General features: G+C 38.2%; 1 protein-coding gene across 11 annotated transcripts in view; it reads right to left on the bottom strand.

Annotated features, from left to right (window-relative positions):
- The window catches only part of RALGPS1 (Ral GEF with PH domain and SH3 binding motif 1), a 92,832-nt gene extending 72,291 nt beyond the window's left edge, over window positions 1-20,541 (bottom strand). For 4 of the 11 annotated variants that reach the window (XR_016458789.1, XR_016458791.1, XR_016458790.1 and 1 more), the window contains exons 1-8: window positions 20,008-20,541; window positions 17,392-17,530; window positions 15,926-16,045; window positions 7,104-7,199; window positions 5,263-5,370; window positions 2,744-2,794; window positions 777-860; window positions 246-335 (exon numbers count right to left, since the gene is read on the bottom strand). Coding sequence is in view for 4 of the 11 variants with exons in the window: in XM_090121177.1 (XP_089977303.1) it covers window positions 246-335; window positions 777-860; window positions 2,744-2,794; window positions 5,263-5,370; window positions 7,104-7,160 (390 nt within the window). In the remaining 7 variants the exon portion in view is untranslated. Of the gene's footprint in view, window positions 1-245; window positions 336-776; window positions 861-2,743; window positions 2,795-5,262; window positions 5,371-7,103; window positions 7,231-15,925; window positions 16,046-17,391; window positions 17,531-20,007 lie in introns of all 11 variants that reach the window. The other 7 variants (XR_016458788.1, XM_031602027.2, XM_090121175.1 and 4 more) reach the window with 3 other exon arrangements.
- Window positions 20,542-22,137: the final 1,596 nt, after the last annotated feature.

The following is a 22,137-nucleotide window of genomic DNA, read 5'->3' as shown; positions in this document are numbered from 1 at the left end:
ATTACCCAAAACCAGTGGATATAAGAAAGCAGAGAGATGAAATGACACCAAGTTACAGGAAAATATGAAATACAAAATAATTACTTGGTTTATTGTTCTTGAAAATGAACATTAATGTATCAGTATACTTCTGGAAATCAAATATTTAAGCAGGCAGAAAGCATCAACCAAAGATGTCAATCATATTAATTATGAGAGGGTCACACATAAAATTTTAGATTATAGTACAATAAATATGCACTTACTTTAGCAGTTTTCACAAAATGGCTCAGTATTTCTGCCCTTATTTTTAAGGTCTGTGCTGTTAATATTTCTCGTACAACCCAAAAACTGACCTGTAAAGTAAACACATACAACTGAATTTATTTACAGTAAAGGACTTTACTGCCTGAGACATTTATAAATTACCGTGATGCTCTATGAAGAAAACATGGTAGGATAAAGAGAGTTCTCATCTATGTACTACCCAAAAGCATGCCCATTGGACATAGTAAGTAGGTAGATAAGTGAAGTGACACTAACGGAATAGGTAAGCTACACAAAAAGAAGGAAAAGAATTGCTACTATTCTACAACACATTGACAAAAGTAATTAGGAACCAAGTCTACAGGAACAACAGAGAAATATGGACAGAGTAACTGAGAACTGTCGCTTAAGTCTTAATCTTCATTTATAAAAATATTCTTACATTTTAATTCATAGAAGTAGATCTATTTCTCTTTGTACTTAAAGACAGCTGGCAAACAGTACTTTATCACATTCACCAAATTATTTACCTGGTTAAACCTCCTAGTGAAGGCAACAATATTTGGAGCAAGGATATGCTTTTCTTTCTTATTCCACCCACAGCTGGCTAGTTCCTAGGAAATATAAAGCCCTCCAAGTCAGTAACGTTTGAAAATGTTAAAAAGTACAGAAAACTGACACGAGATCTATTATGTACTGCTAAAACCAACCCAAGGCATCACTCATGAAAACTAGTCTAACCAAACACTTCTGTCTTTTCCTGATATACATATTTCACACAATTCATATATACTCCTGCTACCAAGAATAAACATAATTATTAATATTCAAACCAAAGGACACTAAGCAGGCAGTCACAACTGATGTCTCTGAAATTTAATTATGCACTTGATTTAGTCCAGGGTTACACTGTAGAAGAAAATCATGGCACAAAGGAGTAAGAGACATTGTTAATTTCTAATTTTAATTACTTCAAACTGGAAGTTAAAGCTAAACATATCAGTAAGCAATATTACAATTGAAGAATTATGTTGTTTTGTTTTTTTTTTTTTTAAGAGACACAGTAGAATTGTGCAACATGAGATTGTTAACTTAGCTACTATTCCTGATTGACATCCTCATTATTACAGTTAGTAAAACTTCCATGAATATATCACAGTTTAGCATGCTCACTCTCTAATTTGTTTTATTAAAATGTGAGATCTAAACCATTTAAAGAACACAAATTTGCAACTGTAATAGTAATGTTTACAATTGTTACAAAATAAAAGATAAAAACTGAAATCTCTGTAAGTGATATTCAGACCCAAAGAATCCATAATTTGAACGATGGACAAGTAACAGTCTTTAAAGGTTTGGGTTATAGGTAGGTTGGTTTTGGTTTTTCTCATATCTTGTGGGGTTTTTTTTCCCGCGCCTTTATTTATTTGTTTATTTACTTATTAAGACAAAAGAGTTTAGCCAGACTTGACTGAAGCGTGGTTAGTACTTAAAAATAGTACTTTGATGCTAGTAAAGCAAGAGATTGCCAGCATGGCACATAGTTTAATCGCAGTCAAAGAAGCATTTTTCAATGCTCTTTCATCACAGAGACTAATTTAAAGTCAACCCAGTTCAAAAGAGAAAGAAAAATCAATTGCTGTACAGCAAAATATACTCTCATATAAAAAGCAAAATCAAAATAGATCACCGAAGTTCTTCGTAGAAGTATGTAGTTAACAGAAGATCTAAAAAACAATTTTCTCAATAAATTAACTATTATACATCGGAAGAAACTAGTAGTTTCTTGTAGATATATATTAGATTTTGCCAGAAAGTGTTCATTTTCCTGTAGTTACTTCTGGCAATGTCAGATATACTTAGACAGCCTGCCTCTTTTTAACTACAGACTCAAGTTTCCACATATCTATCTATACAGTTTTAACACAGATCTGACAAGCAGTCTATATGCACATACTGAAAAATAAGTTCTCCCTAAAATCAGATCTGAATGATTTCTTTTGTTTTTGGAGTCACAAATTTCAGTATAAATCACAATGTTACTCAACTTTCCAAAAGGCAGAGAGTCAACAAAAATTCCACCTCCAAAAATCACATTGTACGCTGAACAATTTCTCCAGATACAGATGGCTACACGTTATTGCATGGGTACCAGAAAAAGTGTTTCAAGTTCCAACATATTTCAGATCTCTATCTTTCACCATTTAAGCCTTCCACAGTTGAAACATGAACTGACAAACTCAAAAAGGAGAGTTGTCCATTTTGATTTTTTTTTTTTTAAATAAACATCCACATATGGTAGGGCTTATAAAAAAGCATAACTGTGTCCTTTGAAGACAGATGACAAATCAAAGTAAACCAAGCTGGATTATTAGATATTAGATACAGTGCTAGCAGAGTGCAAGAAGTTGAGTGTTTCAAAATGAAAAAGCTTTACATAAATGGTTCCATTTCCACAGCACCCAAAGATGTAAACAGTTTAAAAAAAAAAACCTACCTCGGGCTGTATAGCTTTAAATACTGGCATATCCATTAATGTAATTTGGCTCTGCAATAAAGATAGAATTTTAATTCATCCTATATGAAGAGTTAACAATTACATGTTTACATCTTCTTGATATGGCCCTTCAAACATACAGTACTACTTTCTCCACAGACCAGAAGTGATCAGCCCAATTAGGCCACCCCATAGACTGTCATACCACAAGAATGTCACCTGAGTGGAAACAAGTCATTTCGCACTTTTACATTTAATTGCTGCAACTGGGTGATGGCTTTCCGTACCTGTAGCAAGAACTAAAACTAGGTTTCTCAGAGTCTCAGGTTTGTGCACTTACTGACATAACAGAAATGGCAGGAAAAATTATTTGCCCATCACACAGAAAGCAGACTATCACCGTCTTGAAATGCAATAGCGTATTTTGATATTAACTAGGTGTAACTGGAACATGCTTTAAGGAGCTCACACATTTTAATTACTCATGAGTGTCTCCAGATAAGACATCATAATGCTGTTACAAAGCCAATGATTTTTTTAAAAAGTACTTGTAGACTGCTCAGCATGCTGACTATCAGAAACTTCTATTGTTTCCTAATTACAATGTATACACTGAAATCCTGCAAAATATATTTGAACAATAGGTTTGCCAATTGTACAGTAAGTATCTAAATTTACTGTGCTTTTAACTTTGTAATTCCCACAATTCAATACTTAAAAGAGTGTCTCTAACGAATGCTTCTTTGGATCTTTCCCCAGGAAAGCTTCTTCGTCAGCTGCTCTGTTTTCCTAAAACAATGCAATAACTTCCAAACCAATTTTCAGAATATTCAATTGATTACACCAATTAAGAATCGTAACTTTCCATTTAATTCAGATATTAAAAGTTTCTACTATTAGTATAAATCCTTAGTCATGAGCCTAATGAGAAAAAATTTCCTTCCATAAATTGTTATTTATTTTTAACGAAGACGTTGCTACAAATTCCCAGCTGACCACTCTTAGCTGTCAGGTAAATCAAGAAAAGTTTTCAATCTGGGACAAGAGCAACAACTTCTCTGGCTAAGGAAGTTTTCATGTTAAAAGACTGCAAGATCATCAAGAAATAAACACTAACAACTACAAAGAAACAAACAGCTTTTATCAGCAGGGTTCTTGGTCATGGCTGATAACCAAAATCATCATTATTTAAAGGGAAAGTTACCGTGGCTTTTGATTACCACTAGAACTAAAGAAAGAAAAAAGGATTACAAATGTTTGGACTTGGGAGCTAAAAGATATCTTAAATGACATAACATACATGTATGCACATGTATGCGTTCTTAAAGTATACCATTAAATAAAGACCTTCACCAACAAGCTTCTATCTCAAACCAACACAGTAAAAATTTTGAACATAACAAAAACTGCTGAGTTGTGAATTACATGCAACCTTAAATCAATCAGATAATTTTATAAATCCATTTTAGAAATCACCACAAGTGCATTTTGCTTGTGTTGAGTACATTGTTCTGAGCTATCTTCAGACTTCGTATCGTCTCCTCTGATAAGATTAGTCAACGTTATTTTTCTGATTTTACACAAAATTGTAAAACTTTGCCAAAAAGGAGCCAAAATGGCAGGTCATTTTTTTTCAAGCTGAGTTGATACAGATCTGCCATCCAAGTATTTTTACATTTCTACCTAACAACAGTTTTCATCTGTGCATTCTGGATCACTGTTTGAAAAAAGATTCATCGCAATTTTTTTCCGAAGTGACAAACGTACAGGAGTAACGTAGCCATATCATTATAGAATACTAGAATGGCTTGGATTGGAAGGAACCTCAAGTTCCAACCCCACTGTCACAGGCAAGGTCATCAACCTCCATATGTAATACTAGACCAGGCTGCCCAGGGCCCCACCCAACCTGGTTCTGAACACCTCCACATCTTTTTTGCGAAGGTGGCATTACAGGTATGATCTTAAGACAAATGAATGGAACACTGTTTTGATGATCAGAATATTCACGGAAACATTGAACTAGGTTCAGTAACTGTCATCCTCACTCTTTCTGGTTCCTCAGCAAGTTAACGTGTAAATTACACAGTAAGAGACAAACCATGAATACTCCATAGACTCACGCCAAATCAGCAGCTCTGCTTTCTGTTTGGTACTTAGCATTAATGACTACAAAGTGTCATTACCGTTTTTAAGAAGCAGCTTTTTCTGAGAAACTGATGTTTCACTTGAAAATATGAGTATTTGTGGTTTCAATTAAAACAAACAAACAAGCAAACAAAAAACAACAGAACTACACATACCTAGCATTATGTATTATTACCAAGTGTATTATTTTCTGAAACACTGGGGAAAAAAAAAAAATCAAATAGCTTTAAGTAGAAAGCAAATATACTATGTCAATTCAGCACTGAAATATTAGACCCTGAGACACAGTTCATATAATAGATTTGTTTTTTATATTCTGCAGGCTGCAAAGAGTATATATGCATAAATGCAAAATAAATATTTCTACTTACAGCAAACTCCTCAGGAGTTACTTTTAATACATCAAATACAACAGCATCATAGCTCTTATTGGCATAATCTGAACTTCGCCCTTCCAGAGAATCTGAGCTGCTACTACCCTACAAAGAAAAAAGAAAAAAAAGGACACATCTGCAGACTGGTTTAAAAAAAAAAATAATCAAGAAATTATTCAAAAAAGCATGGACATCAAAAATATTCATACTTTTAAATTATTGTTTAGCTTCACATGGTTTGTGAATGCTGCCAGCATATTTCAGAAAACTTCCTCCTGTAAGAACTAAAGCAACATATAATTCTAGCTGTATGGATTTTCCAGCTTTTGAAAGCTATGTCTGAAATACAGATAAAAGATATGTCACATAAAGGCAAACTTGGGATATTGAATATTCATATCCAGTGGAAATGTTTCAATTAAATATGCCAAGCAAAGAGTAGGAATTGTAGGCAGATCTGAATCATGCACACAGAGAAGGGAAAGAAAAAAAAGGGAAAACTGACATATTCTGAAATGTAACTGAAGTACTAACCAGAACATTCTCCTCAGGAAGCCCTTAGGGTGCAAACATATGGCACTGGGGGGATGTTTCCTGTGTGCTTGTACTGCCCCTATGCCCCTCTTCATGCATTTGCAGTTGGTCACTTTCAAAGGCAGAATAATGGATTAGAAGAATCTTTGGTTTGACCATGGAGACTACTTATGCTCTGAGATATCAGATAGTTTTGTCCCGAGAAATGGCTTCTTCGCACCATTTTAAACAGGACTTTTAATTTAAAAGGGAATCAGAACTGTGTTTACACATCCAGTTTGAAATTATTCCCATCTTGAGAGAAGGCGGCATTTATATCATATTTGAGAAAAATCTTCTGCAGGCCACACCTGTATCATGTATTTTTGATTTGTTAAATAGCTTTTGAAGTTCACGGGATTCAAATTTTGCGTGCAGAAGGTGCCACTATGGAAAAAGTTGCTTCACACAGTTCTTTAGGTTTCTTCAGGGAACAAGAAGTAGAATTTCTCAAGTAGGGAAGAATGTCATCAAAACATTACCTTATTCAGAAAGCAAATGTAATCCCAATCATACATTTAAAACGTGCTTCACTGGGTAAAAAAAGAGAAATTCAGTGGAATAACTAATTTCTAAGCATTCTTCAGTTGGCTATCTTGGGCCTAACAAATACAGCCCGCCATCTGTGCACAGATCATATAGATCACTCTGTTTGTCGCCTGGTCTTCAAAGGATACAAAGGATTAAAATGAACCCCATCTTACAGACTATTAGTAGACTAGTAAATTTCTTCCCCCAAAAAAGAAAACCAACTAGATGGAATATATCTGACTGCCTCTATCTGGTGGTACGCTACATTGTTCTTATCTTGTTAACAGATAATGGTATTTTCAGAAATGTACATTATACAGTAACTGGTCAAAAATACTGTTTAAAACTAATCTAAATCAGTTATTGTCATTATCAACAACAAAAGAATAGGCTCAGAACCATGGAGCTCAAATTAGCACGTTGTCAAATATTAATCACAGAATCAGCGAATCATAGAATCACATGGTTGGAGAGGACCTACAAGATCATCTAGTCCAACCATCTTCCTACCATCGTTACTACCCACTAAGCTACTAACACATATCTTGCAGCAGTCCATCCAGATGCCTCTTGAACACCACCAGGGATTTTACACCATTCATAAGAAACACAACTGACATGACCTACAGTGTAAAAGGGCTTCTCTGAATTTTGAAACAAACCAAACGTTTTGTTTTGATAATGGAGATGAAACAATACAATTAAACAAAACAAAAAACAACAGTGAACTGTACCTCTGGAGTGGCAGAGGCAACCATCACATTGGCCATGAAGTCATTCCTTTTATACATGCTCGCACCAAGAAGCAAAAATTTTCAGCTCCACCAGCACTGGAAATACAACATGACAAAAACAGAATTCCTGTAAAACAAATGTATTCATGAAAATAAACACAAGAAATTTCACCATTCTTTTCTCTGTGAAAAGAATCTTAGAAATGATGTAATTGTAAAGGCTAGGTCCTTTTTTTGCCTTTCAGGTACCAGCTCTTAAGGACTGTAAGCGAGTATCATTAAAGCTCTGCCAAATCCTTATCTCCACTTTCAATTAACTCAATAAGAGTTCTGTTTGTTTGCTTTAAAAAAAATAAAAGGGTTGGCATTTAAGTTGAATCAGATTTTATGTAAAAACTACATTCATTCATCCAGAAACTGCGGGATAAAAGAACACATTTACAGTCAAGAAACTGAAACAACTGACTGAAGAAATGGTGTTTCCTCACAATTCCCTGCTTATCACTTCTGAGTGCATTATTTACTCTTATAAATGGTAATTGAAATCTGACTGTATCTTTGTAAGACAGAAGTTAGACTAATAGCTGCTCAGACCTCCACTAATATTTACACACGTGTGTGCCTGAAAGGATTTTGTCAAGTCACAAAGAATAGATATTTTCCAGAGCAGAGAACCAGTCAGCATCACTCTCCACTGTAGGAAGGCAGAATCTCAGGGATCCTGGATAATCCAGCATGGTCTGAAGTAAAAATTTTCAAATGGTCTTCAAGCAGAAATGCAATTCCAAATTGGCCTGGGACTTCACACACATAATATACCACATTAAGTTTCCCCCAGAATCCAAAGACAGAATGGCCAAAAAAACCTTACGTAAGTGATACAAGGAAGACATTATCTCTGTCTAGTTGGTTGAAATAATTCATTCCAGCTACACTGCTGCAGAAACACAAAAGAGTCGAATGAAAAATGAAAAAAAAAAACAACCAAGCAACAAAAAAACCCACTAACGTATTGCAGCACTGGCTTTACAGATGTTGAGCACAACAGTAATACTCTCATACAAAAGAACCACTCAATCTTTAAGTACAAATAAATACAAAACACTGAATTCCTAGGAATTCAGCAAAGAATCATCTTCCTGATATCATGAAATCTGATTGTATTTCCTTGCACGTATTTTAGTAGTCAATGCTTTAAAGGATAAGTAGATGGACAGAGGTAGATATAAGTTATCAGTAATTAAACGGTCTCTCAATCAGAAGAAACAACTTCTATGCAAACAGACACAACTGAAACAACAGCTGATTTGACTACAGAAATTCAGATAGTTTGAATTCCTGTAGATAGTTCATAATAACCCTACAAAAATTTTCAAAATAAAATCAGTTATACAAATACAACTTGTGCTTCCACATACAAAAACATTCATTTTGTTCAAAATGTTATGGAAGAGTAAATAAAAGATATCCTGAGCAACTCTATTTTCAAATCTACATTGAAAAAAAACAAGAAAACAAACAACCATAGAATCTGACCATAGCATTTACTAATTCAAAATACAAAAAACAACCTTCTATTTTAGCTTATTTAGGAAAGGTGAGATTTTCACTGCACTCACAATCTCACTGACATGCAAAATTAATCAGTATCTCTGTTGAAAATGATGCCAGAATCATCTCAAACTGGCCAAGAAACAATTTCCTTTATCTCACATATAAAAAAATTTTTGTTTTGAGCAGTAAGAGACTGCAAATTATTTTTGGGTCTGGAATTGTTCCTGTTAAAAGCCCTTAGAGATACTCAAGTGGAAAGCAATATTTTATAATGGAATTTCTTTCAAATGTGGCACCTACAGCATGGCCATAAAAACTCTCATCTCTTCCTTCTCCAGATTCTTGACTAGGCTTTCCAGTGCAGGAACTAAGAAAATGCTATCACTGCGGAACAGAAAATCCTGCATGTGATCTTGTAAGCTGCCCAAGGTCAGTTTTACTGCTAATTTTAACGTTCACTACAAGAGAGACAAAAGTGCTTTAATACCTGAGACCAAAAGCACTAACATTTTTGCCAGTAGCAAAATGGATGAATCAAGGTGCAAATACACATACCAAACAGAGGTTGTCGGTTCTCTGCTGCCAACTTAACAAATATATTTAATGTAAGCATTTATTCCCCTTGTAGTAATCAAGTAAAATTGAAAAAAATCAAATCAAAACTAAAAATCCCCACAAGAATAATCCCTAGAGCAACTATGCCACTATTCTACCCACATTTGTCAGATTTTGTCATCTGTGGCACCGAAGTGGGACTCTCTGGAGTCAATTTTACATTGATTTTAGTGATATGTATTTATTTGACAAGGACCACAAATTCATTATGCAAAAAAAGTTGTGAAGGATTCTGAAGTACAGATATCAGCTCTGGCCAAGAAAGTTCCCATGTCATAAATTCTGAATGCTAGCAGAGCATTCAGGAAAACGTCTTTAAAAAAATATGAGAGTAATAATGTAAACAACCACTGGTGATCATTCCTCATTAGTTTTCTTGATGGAGGAAAAAATACCAGGATATACAAACGTCTGATCAGACCTAGTAGAGCCATTCTGAGCTCTAAACTACAAACATCTTCGCCAATTTCAAACCTTACTTACTACCTTTTTTTACTTCATTGTGGTTTTCCTAAAATCTCTGAATCAGGAAATAAGTGTATCACGCTTTAAAAAAAAAAAAAAAACATACTTTAGTATATTACCAAGAGGTAATAGTTTTTTCCTATAGTTAAATTAGCTGCTCACCTGTTCAGTGAAGACAATTAAAAAACACTAGGGCCCCGTGTGAACACTGATAAACTAGGTTGAAATCATTGGAATTTACCAGATTGGTTTATTAAAAAAAATAAAATGGTACCAAACATCAGAATGATCAGCTTTCACTGACCAAGGCAAGTGAGTGAGTAATACCAAAAGTATGTTGTTTTCAAGATTTATCTCCAGCAAGATAAAAATGTTATTCCATTTTCACAATTTTTTTAGGCAGTTGTCACAACCTAAGGACACATCTACAATAAACTGTGCTGAGTTCTATGTTCAGCTTTGGTTTATGATCACTGCACTCATTTTCCTGTTTCTTCATTCCACAACTATTCCTCCAGATGTTCAACATTAGAATATTTCTTTCCTTCATGAACCATGAACAAAATCATATTCAGATGCTGTGGGCGTAGAGTGCAAATGAAAATATGTTAGTACAGTATTTGAAGAGGAAAGTGGGACTGTATTAAGACAACAGGATGAAACACTAACGTGGTTATAATTGCACCCCTGTGTTTGCATTCAGCCACTGATGTGAAACATATATCACCACTTACACCACATCCAGCTGCAGCCTAGAGGCTTGAAAGAGGTAAAACAACCCCACTGTTTTGCATTTTTAATAAATACAAATTGAAAGGGAAGTAATATAAAGGTAACCTAGAACCATGTTTTGCTGCTTCTCCACTTCAAAGTAGTTACACAGCTTTTTTTGTCTTGAAATTCCTTTTGCTTACTGTCATTGTCTTAAAAATAAAAATGAAATGAATTCTCAAAATTATTCTGAATCTGAACAATTTACAGCTGCTTTGTCATTGTGGTGACAGAGAACACCAACTCAGAAGCACTTTTCAAGGAGAATTTCCTCAAACTTTTTCAAAAAGCAACTACTGAATGCTGTAACAGGATACTCACTAACCTGGAGAAAAGTAATGCACAAACTTCAGGAGCACTGAGCAACAGCACTGTAAAATCACTTCACTCCTGACTGACAGAATTGCCTCTGAAGAGTTTAGTACCCTCAGACACCAGATCCTATCTTTATTTTCCCCAAGTGCCTCCATCCAGTCACATACCAATTCTCAATCTCCACTTCTCATTCCTTCCCACATGATTTTTACGAAGTGGAAAGGAAAAGGATCATATTTCCAATTATAAAGGCAGAAGTGGTCAACTTCTTCCTTTGGAAAAGAGCATCATTTTATACACTATTCTTTCATGACATACAATGACATACAATCTATACATAAACATACCTATGAGCATCTAGACAGCTGAATTGTCTAGTTACAATGTTTTACATGAACAAGTTCTTGTCCTGAAATAATTCAGCACTGAACATTTTTGGCCATTTTGTACAAGACAAAAATTCTGACGTATTCAAAACAAAGAATAATTGCCTACTAACAGTTAAGAAAAAAGTAATTAGGCCTTTACACTTATGTAACTAAAGTCCTTTTAAGTGACAATCGTCTTGTGTGAGTATTTCATAGCCATTTCACCAAGAAGTTCCTAAAATAAGTTCCATGGTGCTTTAGGCAACAGTACCACCTATAGATAAAATAGGTCACAAACAAGCTAGTAGCTTCATGCACATTCTTTTCTGAGGATCTTATTACAGCTAATGATGAACAATGCAAATCCAATGGAAATTAAGCATATAGCTTCACAGACCAGTATGGGATTTTATGTCCTTAGAAGAAAAACAGTATTTCAAAGTTCAGTACAGGAATTTAAAGCATTCACTGTTATACCACCAGATTGAGCAGGATTAATAAGGAAATTGCATCTCATTAGCCTTGTCAATCTACAACAAATTGAAATAGGAACATAAAAATATATAAATATTTTTAACATTCTCTGGGTTAACTATGTGTGAATCCTGTCATTGAGGAGACTGCAAACTGAAAGGTAAATGAAGAGTTTTCGATAACATGCACTATTCCTGAGCAAGCAAACTGAAAAGCATCATCTGATGACAAAAGTTGCCAAAGAATCAAGTCTAACTCATGTAGAAACAGATTTCTCCTACTAAAATTGTTTGATTTCTCCTATTTCCACTTCTCTGGTGCATGTGTACTTTAAGTTCTGTCATGAAGAAAGAAGGACAAATATTCCAAATGCCAGTAGCTATTGTAGTGAGTTTTAAGAAATAACTTCAAATTCCAGGTCTCAAACTACTTGGGTTTTATGAATGTACACAGTTGATTTGAATTATATCTAACAGTAGATTAGAAACAACATTCAAAGCTCAGTTTGTTTTTTATGATATGCCCTGTAAAACCCTTTTCATTGTCACTGAAAAACTCTCAAGCAGTAATTTCTAGTTAAACATTGCACTATGTTTAAATTTCCCAACAAAAGTAGTTGACATCTAGCCTGCCACACTAACCAGCATTAACATACCATGAAGCAGTAAACACTATATTAGAGCAAGGACTAGTAGTTGCAGTATTTTCCACAAAAGCAGAACAGCCTTTGCAGTTTCCAAGTGCCCTATAAATAATAAGATGGTTTTGCGTTGAAATGTTAGAAGACAGCAGGAGTATCGCGCATGTTCTGCCTCCCACTGGAAACAAGAAGTTGCATTTCTTAAATTAAGAAAATAACTCCAAGCTACTTCTGCACCCCACATCCCGCCTTCCCCCCCCCCCAAAAAAAAATCCAGCATCCTTTGCTACTACTTAGAATGTCTCATTCTGTGTCAACCATAAAATAGACTTATTCTCTCCAAAACTGATTTGTTTTAGAACACTTCAGTGTTTGCAATGTTCCACTAGGCAGCAGTGATTCTTAACTTATTAAAAGGCCTATTTTCAAAAGGTCTTCATTTTTTTTGTTTTAGTACAGAATCACAACTGAGAAAATCTACTAAAAACAAATGCACATGCTTAAGAAATTAAAATGGAAATGAGTTCTTTTAGGTTCTTCTCTTATGCACAATCACTCAGAAAATCTATTTTTCAGGGTCCTTTGGAAAAATGGAGAAAAAGTGTCATAACTTGGTTGATGTGAAATCAGTAAAAAAGACAATGCTAGGCAGTGCTTAACTGTGCTGTGTCCCAATTAAGGTACCCAGGTCTGGACAATACTTTAATTGTTCACATTTTCCAACATTCCAAACTAACATCATAGGTGTTAATTTTGCAGTACTGTTTTGATGAAAGAGCAAGCGTTTTGGAAGAGATATGTAAAGCGTAGCAACTAGTGACTAAATCAGGCAAAGCAGTAGTGGTAATCTATACTCCAGTAATCAAAACATCCACATAGGAATGGATAAATATTCCTTCATTAGCATTAAGAGTTATTTACCAAAACTGTTGTCATGTTTGTTCACTGCTTCACCAGCAGAAAGTTAATTCAGAAATCCTACTGTCTCTCAGAGACTCTGTAACATCCATAACTTTAACACCCATCTTTTTACAGAATCGGTGAGGCTGAAACAGTTCAATCCATCTGCTCAAGAAGGGCAAGGTGCTCTAGAAAGTTCAGATGAGTTTTGATTGCCACCATTCTGCAGTATTTCTGGGCAATCTCTTCCAGTGCTTGACCATTCTCAAAGCAAATCTCATGCTTAGATGACATTTCCTGGTTTTGTTCTGTGGTCATTATCTCTCTTCCATTCACTGAGTAGCACTGAAAAAAGTTTGCCTCTATCCTCTTCACATCCTCTCACCAGGTGCCTCTATACATTGGTAGCATTTCCCATGAGCCTGCTCTTTTCCACAATAGGCAGCTTTCAGTCTCTCATTACATGAAGGATGTTTCAGTGTCCTTAACCATCCTCATGGCCCCCTGCTGGACTCATTCCAGTACGTCCATAACTTTCTTGAACTATGGAGCCCAGCACTGAACAGCACTCCAGATATTACGTAATCAGGTACTGAGTACAGGAGATGGATCATATCCAACAGTCTGTTGGCATTGTTCTTCTTAGTGCAGCCCAGCACTTTCACAGTAACAGAACAGTTCAACAAAAAACAGTAATGACCAAAAAAAAAAAAAACACAACCTACCAACAACAACAAACAGGGGAAACAAATTCCCTTTTCTATCCCACCCATTTTTTCTAATGAACTAATGATGAGTGGTCATGACTTTGGTAAAACAACTTCTGCTACTGAAGAGCCTTCAACATTGACAAAGGAACAAATGTGCTTGTGTGAAAGCACAGTACAACAACAAACAAAACCCACAACCATCAGGGAATAGCTAACTGTACAAATCAATAGACACAAAGACCACATGAAAATCACAGAATCCATGATCATTACAGTGTGGCACAAACACTTCCAACTTCTGAAAAATACCACAACTTCATTTCTCAAGAAAAAACAGGGAGAAAGAAATTGGGGGAAATGAAGCAAATGCTTTGATGACTCTTCATTTAATGGAAAAGACGACGATTGCTATATGGAATTAACCAGATCTTTAGATTTGAATCCTTCGGGGTGATAACTAGAAAACTGCTGAGCAATAAACTTTTGACTACTCAGTGATGCCTGTTGTGAATATATGGACAAAAGCGACTATAGTTTAATTAGAGAAACTTTCACTTTTGGTGGGGGAAAGAGGAAGCAAGAGCAAACAGAATCAGCAAACTCACTGCACAAGAAATAAATTAGATGCCTTAGAGACAATTTATTTGTTAGAAATACCAATGTAAATCTAGAGAAGACTTCTATGCCTCAATCAAAACTGAGGGATAGAGATATTCATTATTTTGGGACCATTCAAGTACAAAAAAAGACCTTAGATAGCGTAAATGTCTACTTATTTCAGTTAACGTGATCCAGAAGGCAACCGTAACTATGATGTTCCTGAAACAAAGAACTCAGGAAAAGATATACACACAGGAGGAATTCAGAGATTACTACTGGTCACAGTGCATAGGGTCACAGTGAGCGCGGGTTCTGCTTCCAACAAGGTGTAACAGACAAAATCTATACCAAAAGAAGCTGACAGTCACTGAGGGTGATATTGCAATCAGCCAAGACAATGCTCAAGAACATTACTCACTCCAGTTGTCTTAGGCTTCCTCTAGACATAGATGCTAACACTAGCAGAGAAAGCTATCTCATGCCTCTCAAATGACTGGTTTAAAACTGATGAGTCTGGAAGCAATACTCATTCCCACAGATGACTGTGTGAAAGCAACTTGACTGTAATACATATATCAGACCAAGAAGGCCATCAAATCAGAATCTCCAGTTCAGCCTCCTATTGACACTCTATAAGGAATGACTGTGAACTGCTGGTCCCACTTTCCCAGAACAGTGAAAGAACACCATATTCCTACATATATTCTGGCTACTTCCAGAAATGCAGCTGTGGAATTAAATTGCTTTATCTTAATACAAACAACATGCAGCTGATATTCTGCAGGAGTCACCCTTACAAAAGCAGCTCACGGAGGTTGTCTACTGACACCTGAAAAAAATAAAATAAACATTTATAACGTAGAATAACTGTTTGTTGTGGTTAACTGATAATTACTTGAGTTAAAAAAAATATATGACCACCATCTTAGCAAATGGTAAGCAAATGAAAATTATTAGATAGAAAGAGGGGGAAAAAAAGAGAGAGTAAGCACTGCTGTGTAACACTGAAGGTAAAAACGTGACAAATATTTATCAGCTTAACAATGCTAGCTACAAAAATAATACATATCCTCAACAAAGAATAAAGAATAAATGTCTATTCTGAGAATCTGATACCATCATGATCCAGATCAAAATAGAGCTGCAGTTTTCTCTGTGGGAAAAGTAAGTCTTCTCACAAAAGCCAGTACTACACAAACAAGTCTGCTAACTTACAACAAGATATATGTTTGAGAGAGTTACAAATTCATGTAAGTCTCAAAAAAGCAGTCACAGAAAAAGAAACATCTGCAATATTACTGCAATAATTACTGTCACAACTCTAAGTTCCTTCAGCAAAAGAGCACTGAAAGACAACTCAAACAAATAAAAACAGTAAAATACACATTCTAATCACTGATGAATACTTACAGAATAAAGTAGATCTGCACTCATTCAACCCATTTTGCTGCACATCTTCAGTAGGCCACTGTTCAGATTCAATACCTCTGACCATAGAGTAGTTTTATCTTGTTTATAAGCATGACATTCCTGCAAATTACCAGAAAACAGAATTATGGCAATATTATTATATAACTCACTTCTTCTTGAAATGTGGATTTCCAACCTGAAACATGTCCAGGGTATTTTCATTGGATTTTTCAGGAAACATCCTCCCAGCTTCAAATCGTTCTGGTGGCTAATTCCATGTCTAGTTTGACTAAGGCGTGACAAATTCCAAAACTCAAAAATGAAGGTGACATCACTGATGAGAAGCAACATTAAGGATTTCATAACTAATTATTCTCCAAATAAATACCTGCAACTCTTGCTCACACCATCAGTCAGTAAAACTTCCAATCAGACATGGCTATAGTTATTAGTAAACACCATCTCATTTTGGTTCCCTCAAGACTTAACTAAACATAGCAGAATGGCAAAATACAATCAATAATTCTTATTTTTTATACTGGCAAATTAAGAACAGCCCTTTTAGCAAACAAGACCAGCAGCAAACCTGATAAAATACTCTTCTGGTAACTCACCTTGATGACATTGAACACATGCAGTTCATACTAGCATCACAGAAAGCAATCCTTTGCTTGAAAGGTACTTTTCTCATCTCACACTCAGAACTTATCTGTGCTTCTAATAAACACAGAGCAAGAACTCTCTGCCTAAGCCAAATATCCTGAATCACAGAAGAATCAAAGCACCAAGTTACAAATGAGTCAGTATCCACTGAAGTATTTCAACCAAAAAGAAACGTAATGCATACTCTCATTCCATCTCATCTTTGTCAATCAAATTAGACCCTGGCAGTTTTGTTTACTTGCTTTTTGGGGACACAGTCTATTCAATTTGTTTCTTTCACTCTGAATGTCTCCAAATACCAACTTTCCAAATAAAATTTTGATACATCTGAAAAAGTTGTTTTTGCAAACGCCGTGCTCTCCACAAATGCTAGCATGATAGAACACTTCAGCTAGGCAGAAATAATTGTTTCTCCACCTTCACACTGTTAATAGCCAAAGGTCACTTGCTATTTAAGGTGCAGACACCAGTTAGGCAGACAGATTTTATCAAGAACAGATATATGTGACACACATTATGTCAGCAAACAAATGCAGGGAAGAAAATAATTTATTATTGAAAATTATCATTGATATTCAGAATACTAAAGGAGACTTCTATGTCATCTTTTCATCTTGAGACCAATATTTGTTCACGACAAAGCACATTTCACACAACAAAAACAACAAAAATCATTTAAAAAATAATCCAGGTATTTACTATATTTGATGAAAAGCTTGTTAGCAAAAGAAACATTCAGCATTAAATATATGAAGGAGTGACAAAAACAACTACCACCACCAAAGCTATAAAAATTAACTCACCTCAAATCATGCCATAGACAAGCGTAGAATATATCAAAATCCTTACATTTCATACCGTCTGCTAAAGGAACTAGGAAAGCTTCCACAAAGTTCCCATCTTCTCAATTTCTTTGGTTTAATATGTTCCTTCAGAAAGTATCTAAATATTTTTTTTTTGGAGAAAAATACAGATTTTTAGTACTTAACGTAGTTTATTTTCTTAGTTAAATATATTTATGCTTATTTAAGAGATGGGATACTGAATTTCTGACTTACTACTGCTTATTGAATAAAAAGATGTTAGTCATAAAAGAAAATAATTGGAAACAGCATATTTTAATATGCTGTCTTTATTTCTTTGATGAAGGATCAGCTATGCTTCGCTAAGCACAAAAATGAAGTCTACATTCACATATCAGTTGCAGGGTTTTCTAATTCAACATTTAAAAATCTGGAAACACAAGTCAGCGTACAAAACACCTAAACCTGTTACTCATTCTCCGTTACTTGAAGATGACATTTCATAAGATAAACCTAAAGATATTACAGTAACATTAAACCAAACGTTAGTTTATTGAAATAAAAGAACTTTCTTGCACATCTAGCATATCGCTCAGAAAAGAATATTTATGATGAATAAACGCGACCTAAAGATCAAATTAAAGTTAGGCTTTCAGTGACAGAAAATAAGACAGTTCAGATGCAAGAGGACAAGATGAGAGAACTAGGTTTGTTAGCCACAATAATTGTGGAATTAAGTGCACCAACAGCAAGTTTGCTGACAGCAGCAAACCAACTGGTGCAGCTGACAGAAGAGAAGGAAGAGATGCCATCCAGGCGCAGAGACATGGGCAAGCTTTGCAGTAGGCCCATGTGAACTCAGAGAACCCCTGCTTAAACAAGAGATAAAGTCTGTTGAATGAGAGCTTTACAAAGACAAACGCCATTGAAAACTGAAGTTTGAATTGAAAGAAAAGCAAAACACGTTTTGTAGTCGTTGAAAAAGAGAAGCTTTAGCTCCAGTTCTCTGACCTCTTTTTTGCCTTTGGCATTGGTCACTACAGAAAAAAATGACAGAACAGAAAACATAACTGACATGGTCACTAATGGATTTTTAAAAAGTAAGATTTTTAAAAACTTTAAAAATATATTTTTAAAAATAAGTTTCTTAGACTTTTAGATTGACAAAAGCTGTGCTTCCTATGCAAGCTCATTTTAAATTTGTTTATATTTGTATGCGTGATAACTGAAACTCTCCTCCATTTTCTAAAGCTTTCCTCCATTAATGCTTTTAAATACACTTTTGTAGACACGTACAACATTGATTACAAAGAGCACTGAGGACCTAGAAATAATGTTTATATGGCCAGAAAGCAAAGTACATACAGAAAACTAAGTGGGTGAATGAACAACTTCATAAAAATACAGTTTTCTAATATTTCTCTTCTAAACTGATGCTATCATGCAGGACAGAAAACAAAGAAAACTGACAAAGAAGTACAAATCATACAATAAATCATTACAAGGAATAACATGAGCATCCCAACACAAAAATGAACCAGAATTTAAAAGCATCTGTTAGGTACAGGAGGGAATATCTTTCCAGATGCCAACACAGACAAATCCAGATTTAATGCTTTCTCAAAAAAAGATGAGAGTAACTGCACTCCATTTTCACATCCACAGAACTACAGACCGGGGACACGCTGCATTTCTGTAGCCAAGCATTTCAGCAGCTCTTTCTCCACCAAACGCCAATGTCTTGACACCCTGCAGCCTGTTGCAGCGTGGCTCAAGTTTTAACAAAAAATAACTTGAAGTGATCTGACAACAGATCTCAGGCAACCAAGGCTCCTTAGAAGTATCTGAACAATATGACCTGCACTACGTGAAAACAGTTTTCAAACGTAGTCCTGAAGCTCAGTGGAGGATGTAGTCAAATCCAGAAGGTTTACGTCTGCACTTTCCATTATCCAGCCAACAGATACTGAGTCTCGAAAAGTACAGCACCTCCCGAACCCCCGGGCCCCAAAGCAACAACCTCATTCTATCGCAGCTTCCACGCCCTGAAAACCCAACCGGTCAGCAAACCGTCCGCGCAGCGGCCGCTCCCGCACGGCTCGCAACAGGCCGCCTGCGCCCGGTGCTTGGAAGGGGCGGCAACGTGAAGCGGCAAGGATAGGACGCGCCGCGGAGGTGCGCGGCCCGGCGCCGAGGCGCCGCTTCGGAGGGGACGCGGAGGAAGCGACGGCTCCTCCGAGCCCGAGCGCGGCTCCAGCGGAGCCCGGGGACGCTCCCACGGGGCAGAGGTCCCGCGGCGGCGGGCAGTTCCGGGGCCCCGCATCTCACACCCGCCCGGGGACCGCGCCGCCCCCACTGAACGCCGGACAGCCGCGCACCCCCCCCCGGCGCTCGGGCTCCGGCCGGGCCCGTGGCCGCTGAGCTCCGCCCGCTGCACGCGCCCGAGGCGGGGACGGGAACGACGGCGGCGGCGATGGGCACAAAGGTGCGCTGCGGCGGAGGGGGCGCAGCCCGGCGGGGCGGGGCGGGGCTGGCGCGGCCGTCCCGTGCCGGCGAGGAGGGCCCGGCCGCGCAACACCTGTCCCGTACGGGACGCGGGGCCCGGGCGCGTCTCACCTGTCCCAGAGGCCGCGGCCCCGGGCGACGCCCGCGAACCTTCTCGATATCAGCGCCCCAGCAGCAGGAGAGAACCGCAACCCGCCCGCTACAGCCACTGAGAACGAGGCCCGAGCCGGCGAAGGGGGGGGGGCCCGAGGGAGGGGACGGGGCGCGCCGGACTGACGGGCGCACCAACCAACCGCTGCTGCGCACGGCAGCGCTCGCCAATCCGCGTGCCGCGGGGCGGGGCCACGCCAGCGAGCGGCCGAGTGCGCAGGACCGCCGGTGCCCGCAGGTGCGCGGCGCTGCGCCGTTTGTAGGAGCGCGGGGCTGCTGCGCGGTGCTCGGCCCGGTTTGTTCCGGCTGACAAAAACCGCATCGGGTCGGGCAGATCCTGGGACGAGTTGAGCCTCAGGGTTGCAGCGGAGGGGGGGGTGGTATCCGGGCTACTCGGTGGGACAGGCCTTGCGTGCCGCTGCTGGGGTTCCTGGGAAGGTCCGCCCCGCCCCGCCCCGCCGAGCAGCCGAAGGACGCCTGGAAGCGCTTGTCGCGGCGGGGCAGCAGAGCCTCCGCCCCCAGAGGGAGCCGTTCTTCGCCTGTCGCCCGCTGTGCTGCAGCCTTTAGGAGCCATAAGTCACACTTTGTGTTCATGTTTAAGAAATGGGTCTGGAGACATCTGATGAAATACAGCAGTGTGTTCTTCTAAGGGAGTCAACTAGGGCTTATTGTGCTTATTGGAACGTTGTCATGTTTGGAGGAGAACCTGCAGTGCTGAATGCTTCCTTTAAAAATGGTACAGAAACCTTCAGTCATTCAGGCCATGCATCAGAAAAATAAAAATGCATTTTCTCTAATTCAGTTTCTCCAAAGGCAATATCCAGCAGGTGATCACTCTGCAGACATCACTGCAAGGAAAGCACCTGCTTTTTTGATTGGTAGCAATATATCCACGTATGAGCTCCCAACTGACTGAATGTGGTAGAGATTTGGTGCTCCAAATGGAGCAACAGCTAAGTCCCTAGGGTGCTGATGGGATCCATCCCAGGGTACTGGAAGGGCTGGCTGATATCACTGTGAGACCGGTTTCAATTATTTTGCAACGGCCTTGGGAATCTGGAAGGGTCCCAGTTGACTGGAAGATGACAAATGTCCCATTTTCCATGAAGGGTGAGAAAGAAGATTCTGGTAGTCACAGGCCTTTTGTAATAAGATCATCCATCTTGATAGAAGATGGGATAGGAAGGCCAGTAGATGTTGTTTTTTGTTTTTGTTTTGTTTTTTTGTTTGTTTTGTTGTGGGTTTTTTTTGTTTGTTTGTTTTTTGTTTTTTTAAAATTTTAACAAAGCTATCAATATTGTTTCTCACATTGTCCTTCTGGACAAAATGTCCAGCACAGGCAGACAAGTACACAGTACGATCAGTGAGCAATTAATCGACTGAGAGGTTGAACTCAAAGAGATTTAGTAGATGGGGTTCCATCAGGCTGGCAAATAGATACTGGGCTCTGTTTTAGGGCTACTTCTTTTTACGTTTTTATAAATAATTTGGACACAAGAAATGAATGCACAGTAAGTAAACTTTCAGTGCCCTGGAACCCGATGGGCCCCCATCCTCTGGGGTGATTCAGATGCAGTACTGTCACTGGGTGAGAGCATGTATTGTCCCACTGTGCTCTGCATGGTGTGGGCTCACCTTGAGCATCGAGTGCAAGAGTGGGTGCCACAATGTAAGAAGGACATAAAACTACATCCAAAGGAGGGCTATAGAGATATGGCAGAGTCTGACATCAAGCTGAGGTCTTTGGGTTCGTTCTGCCTCATGGTGGCCTACAGCTCCTCACAGATAACTCTGCTCTCTGGTGACAGCAGCAGGGCCTGAGCGAACAGCATGGAGCTGTGTCGGGGAGGGTCATGCTGGGGGCTAGAAAAGGTTCTGCAGTACAGGTCGGTGGGCATGGCACAGGCTCCCCATGGCAGTGAGCGCAGCCCAGAGCTACCGGAGCTCAAGTTGCATTTGGACACTGCTGTCAGCCATAGGATTTGGGTTTGAGGTGCTGCTGTGTGGAAGCAGGGGTTGGGCTCACTGATTCCTATGGGTCCTTTCCAACTCGGGATATTCTGTTCTGCTCTGTACATGCAGAATTGCTGT

This window comes from Phasianus colchicus, chromosome 19 (genome assembly GCF_987193195.1).
Source record: "Phasianus colchicus chromosome 19, bPhaCol1.hap1.1, whole genome shotgun sequence".
In the NCBI taxonomy this organism is placed as follows: Eukaryota; Metazoa; Chordata; class Aves; order Galliformes; family Phasianidae; genus Phasianus; species Phasianus colchicus.
This window is presented reverse-complemented; position numbering and strand designations above follow the sequence as displayed.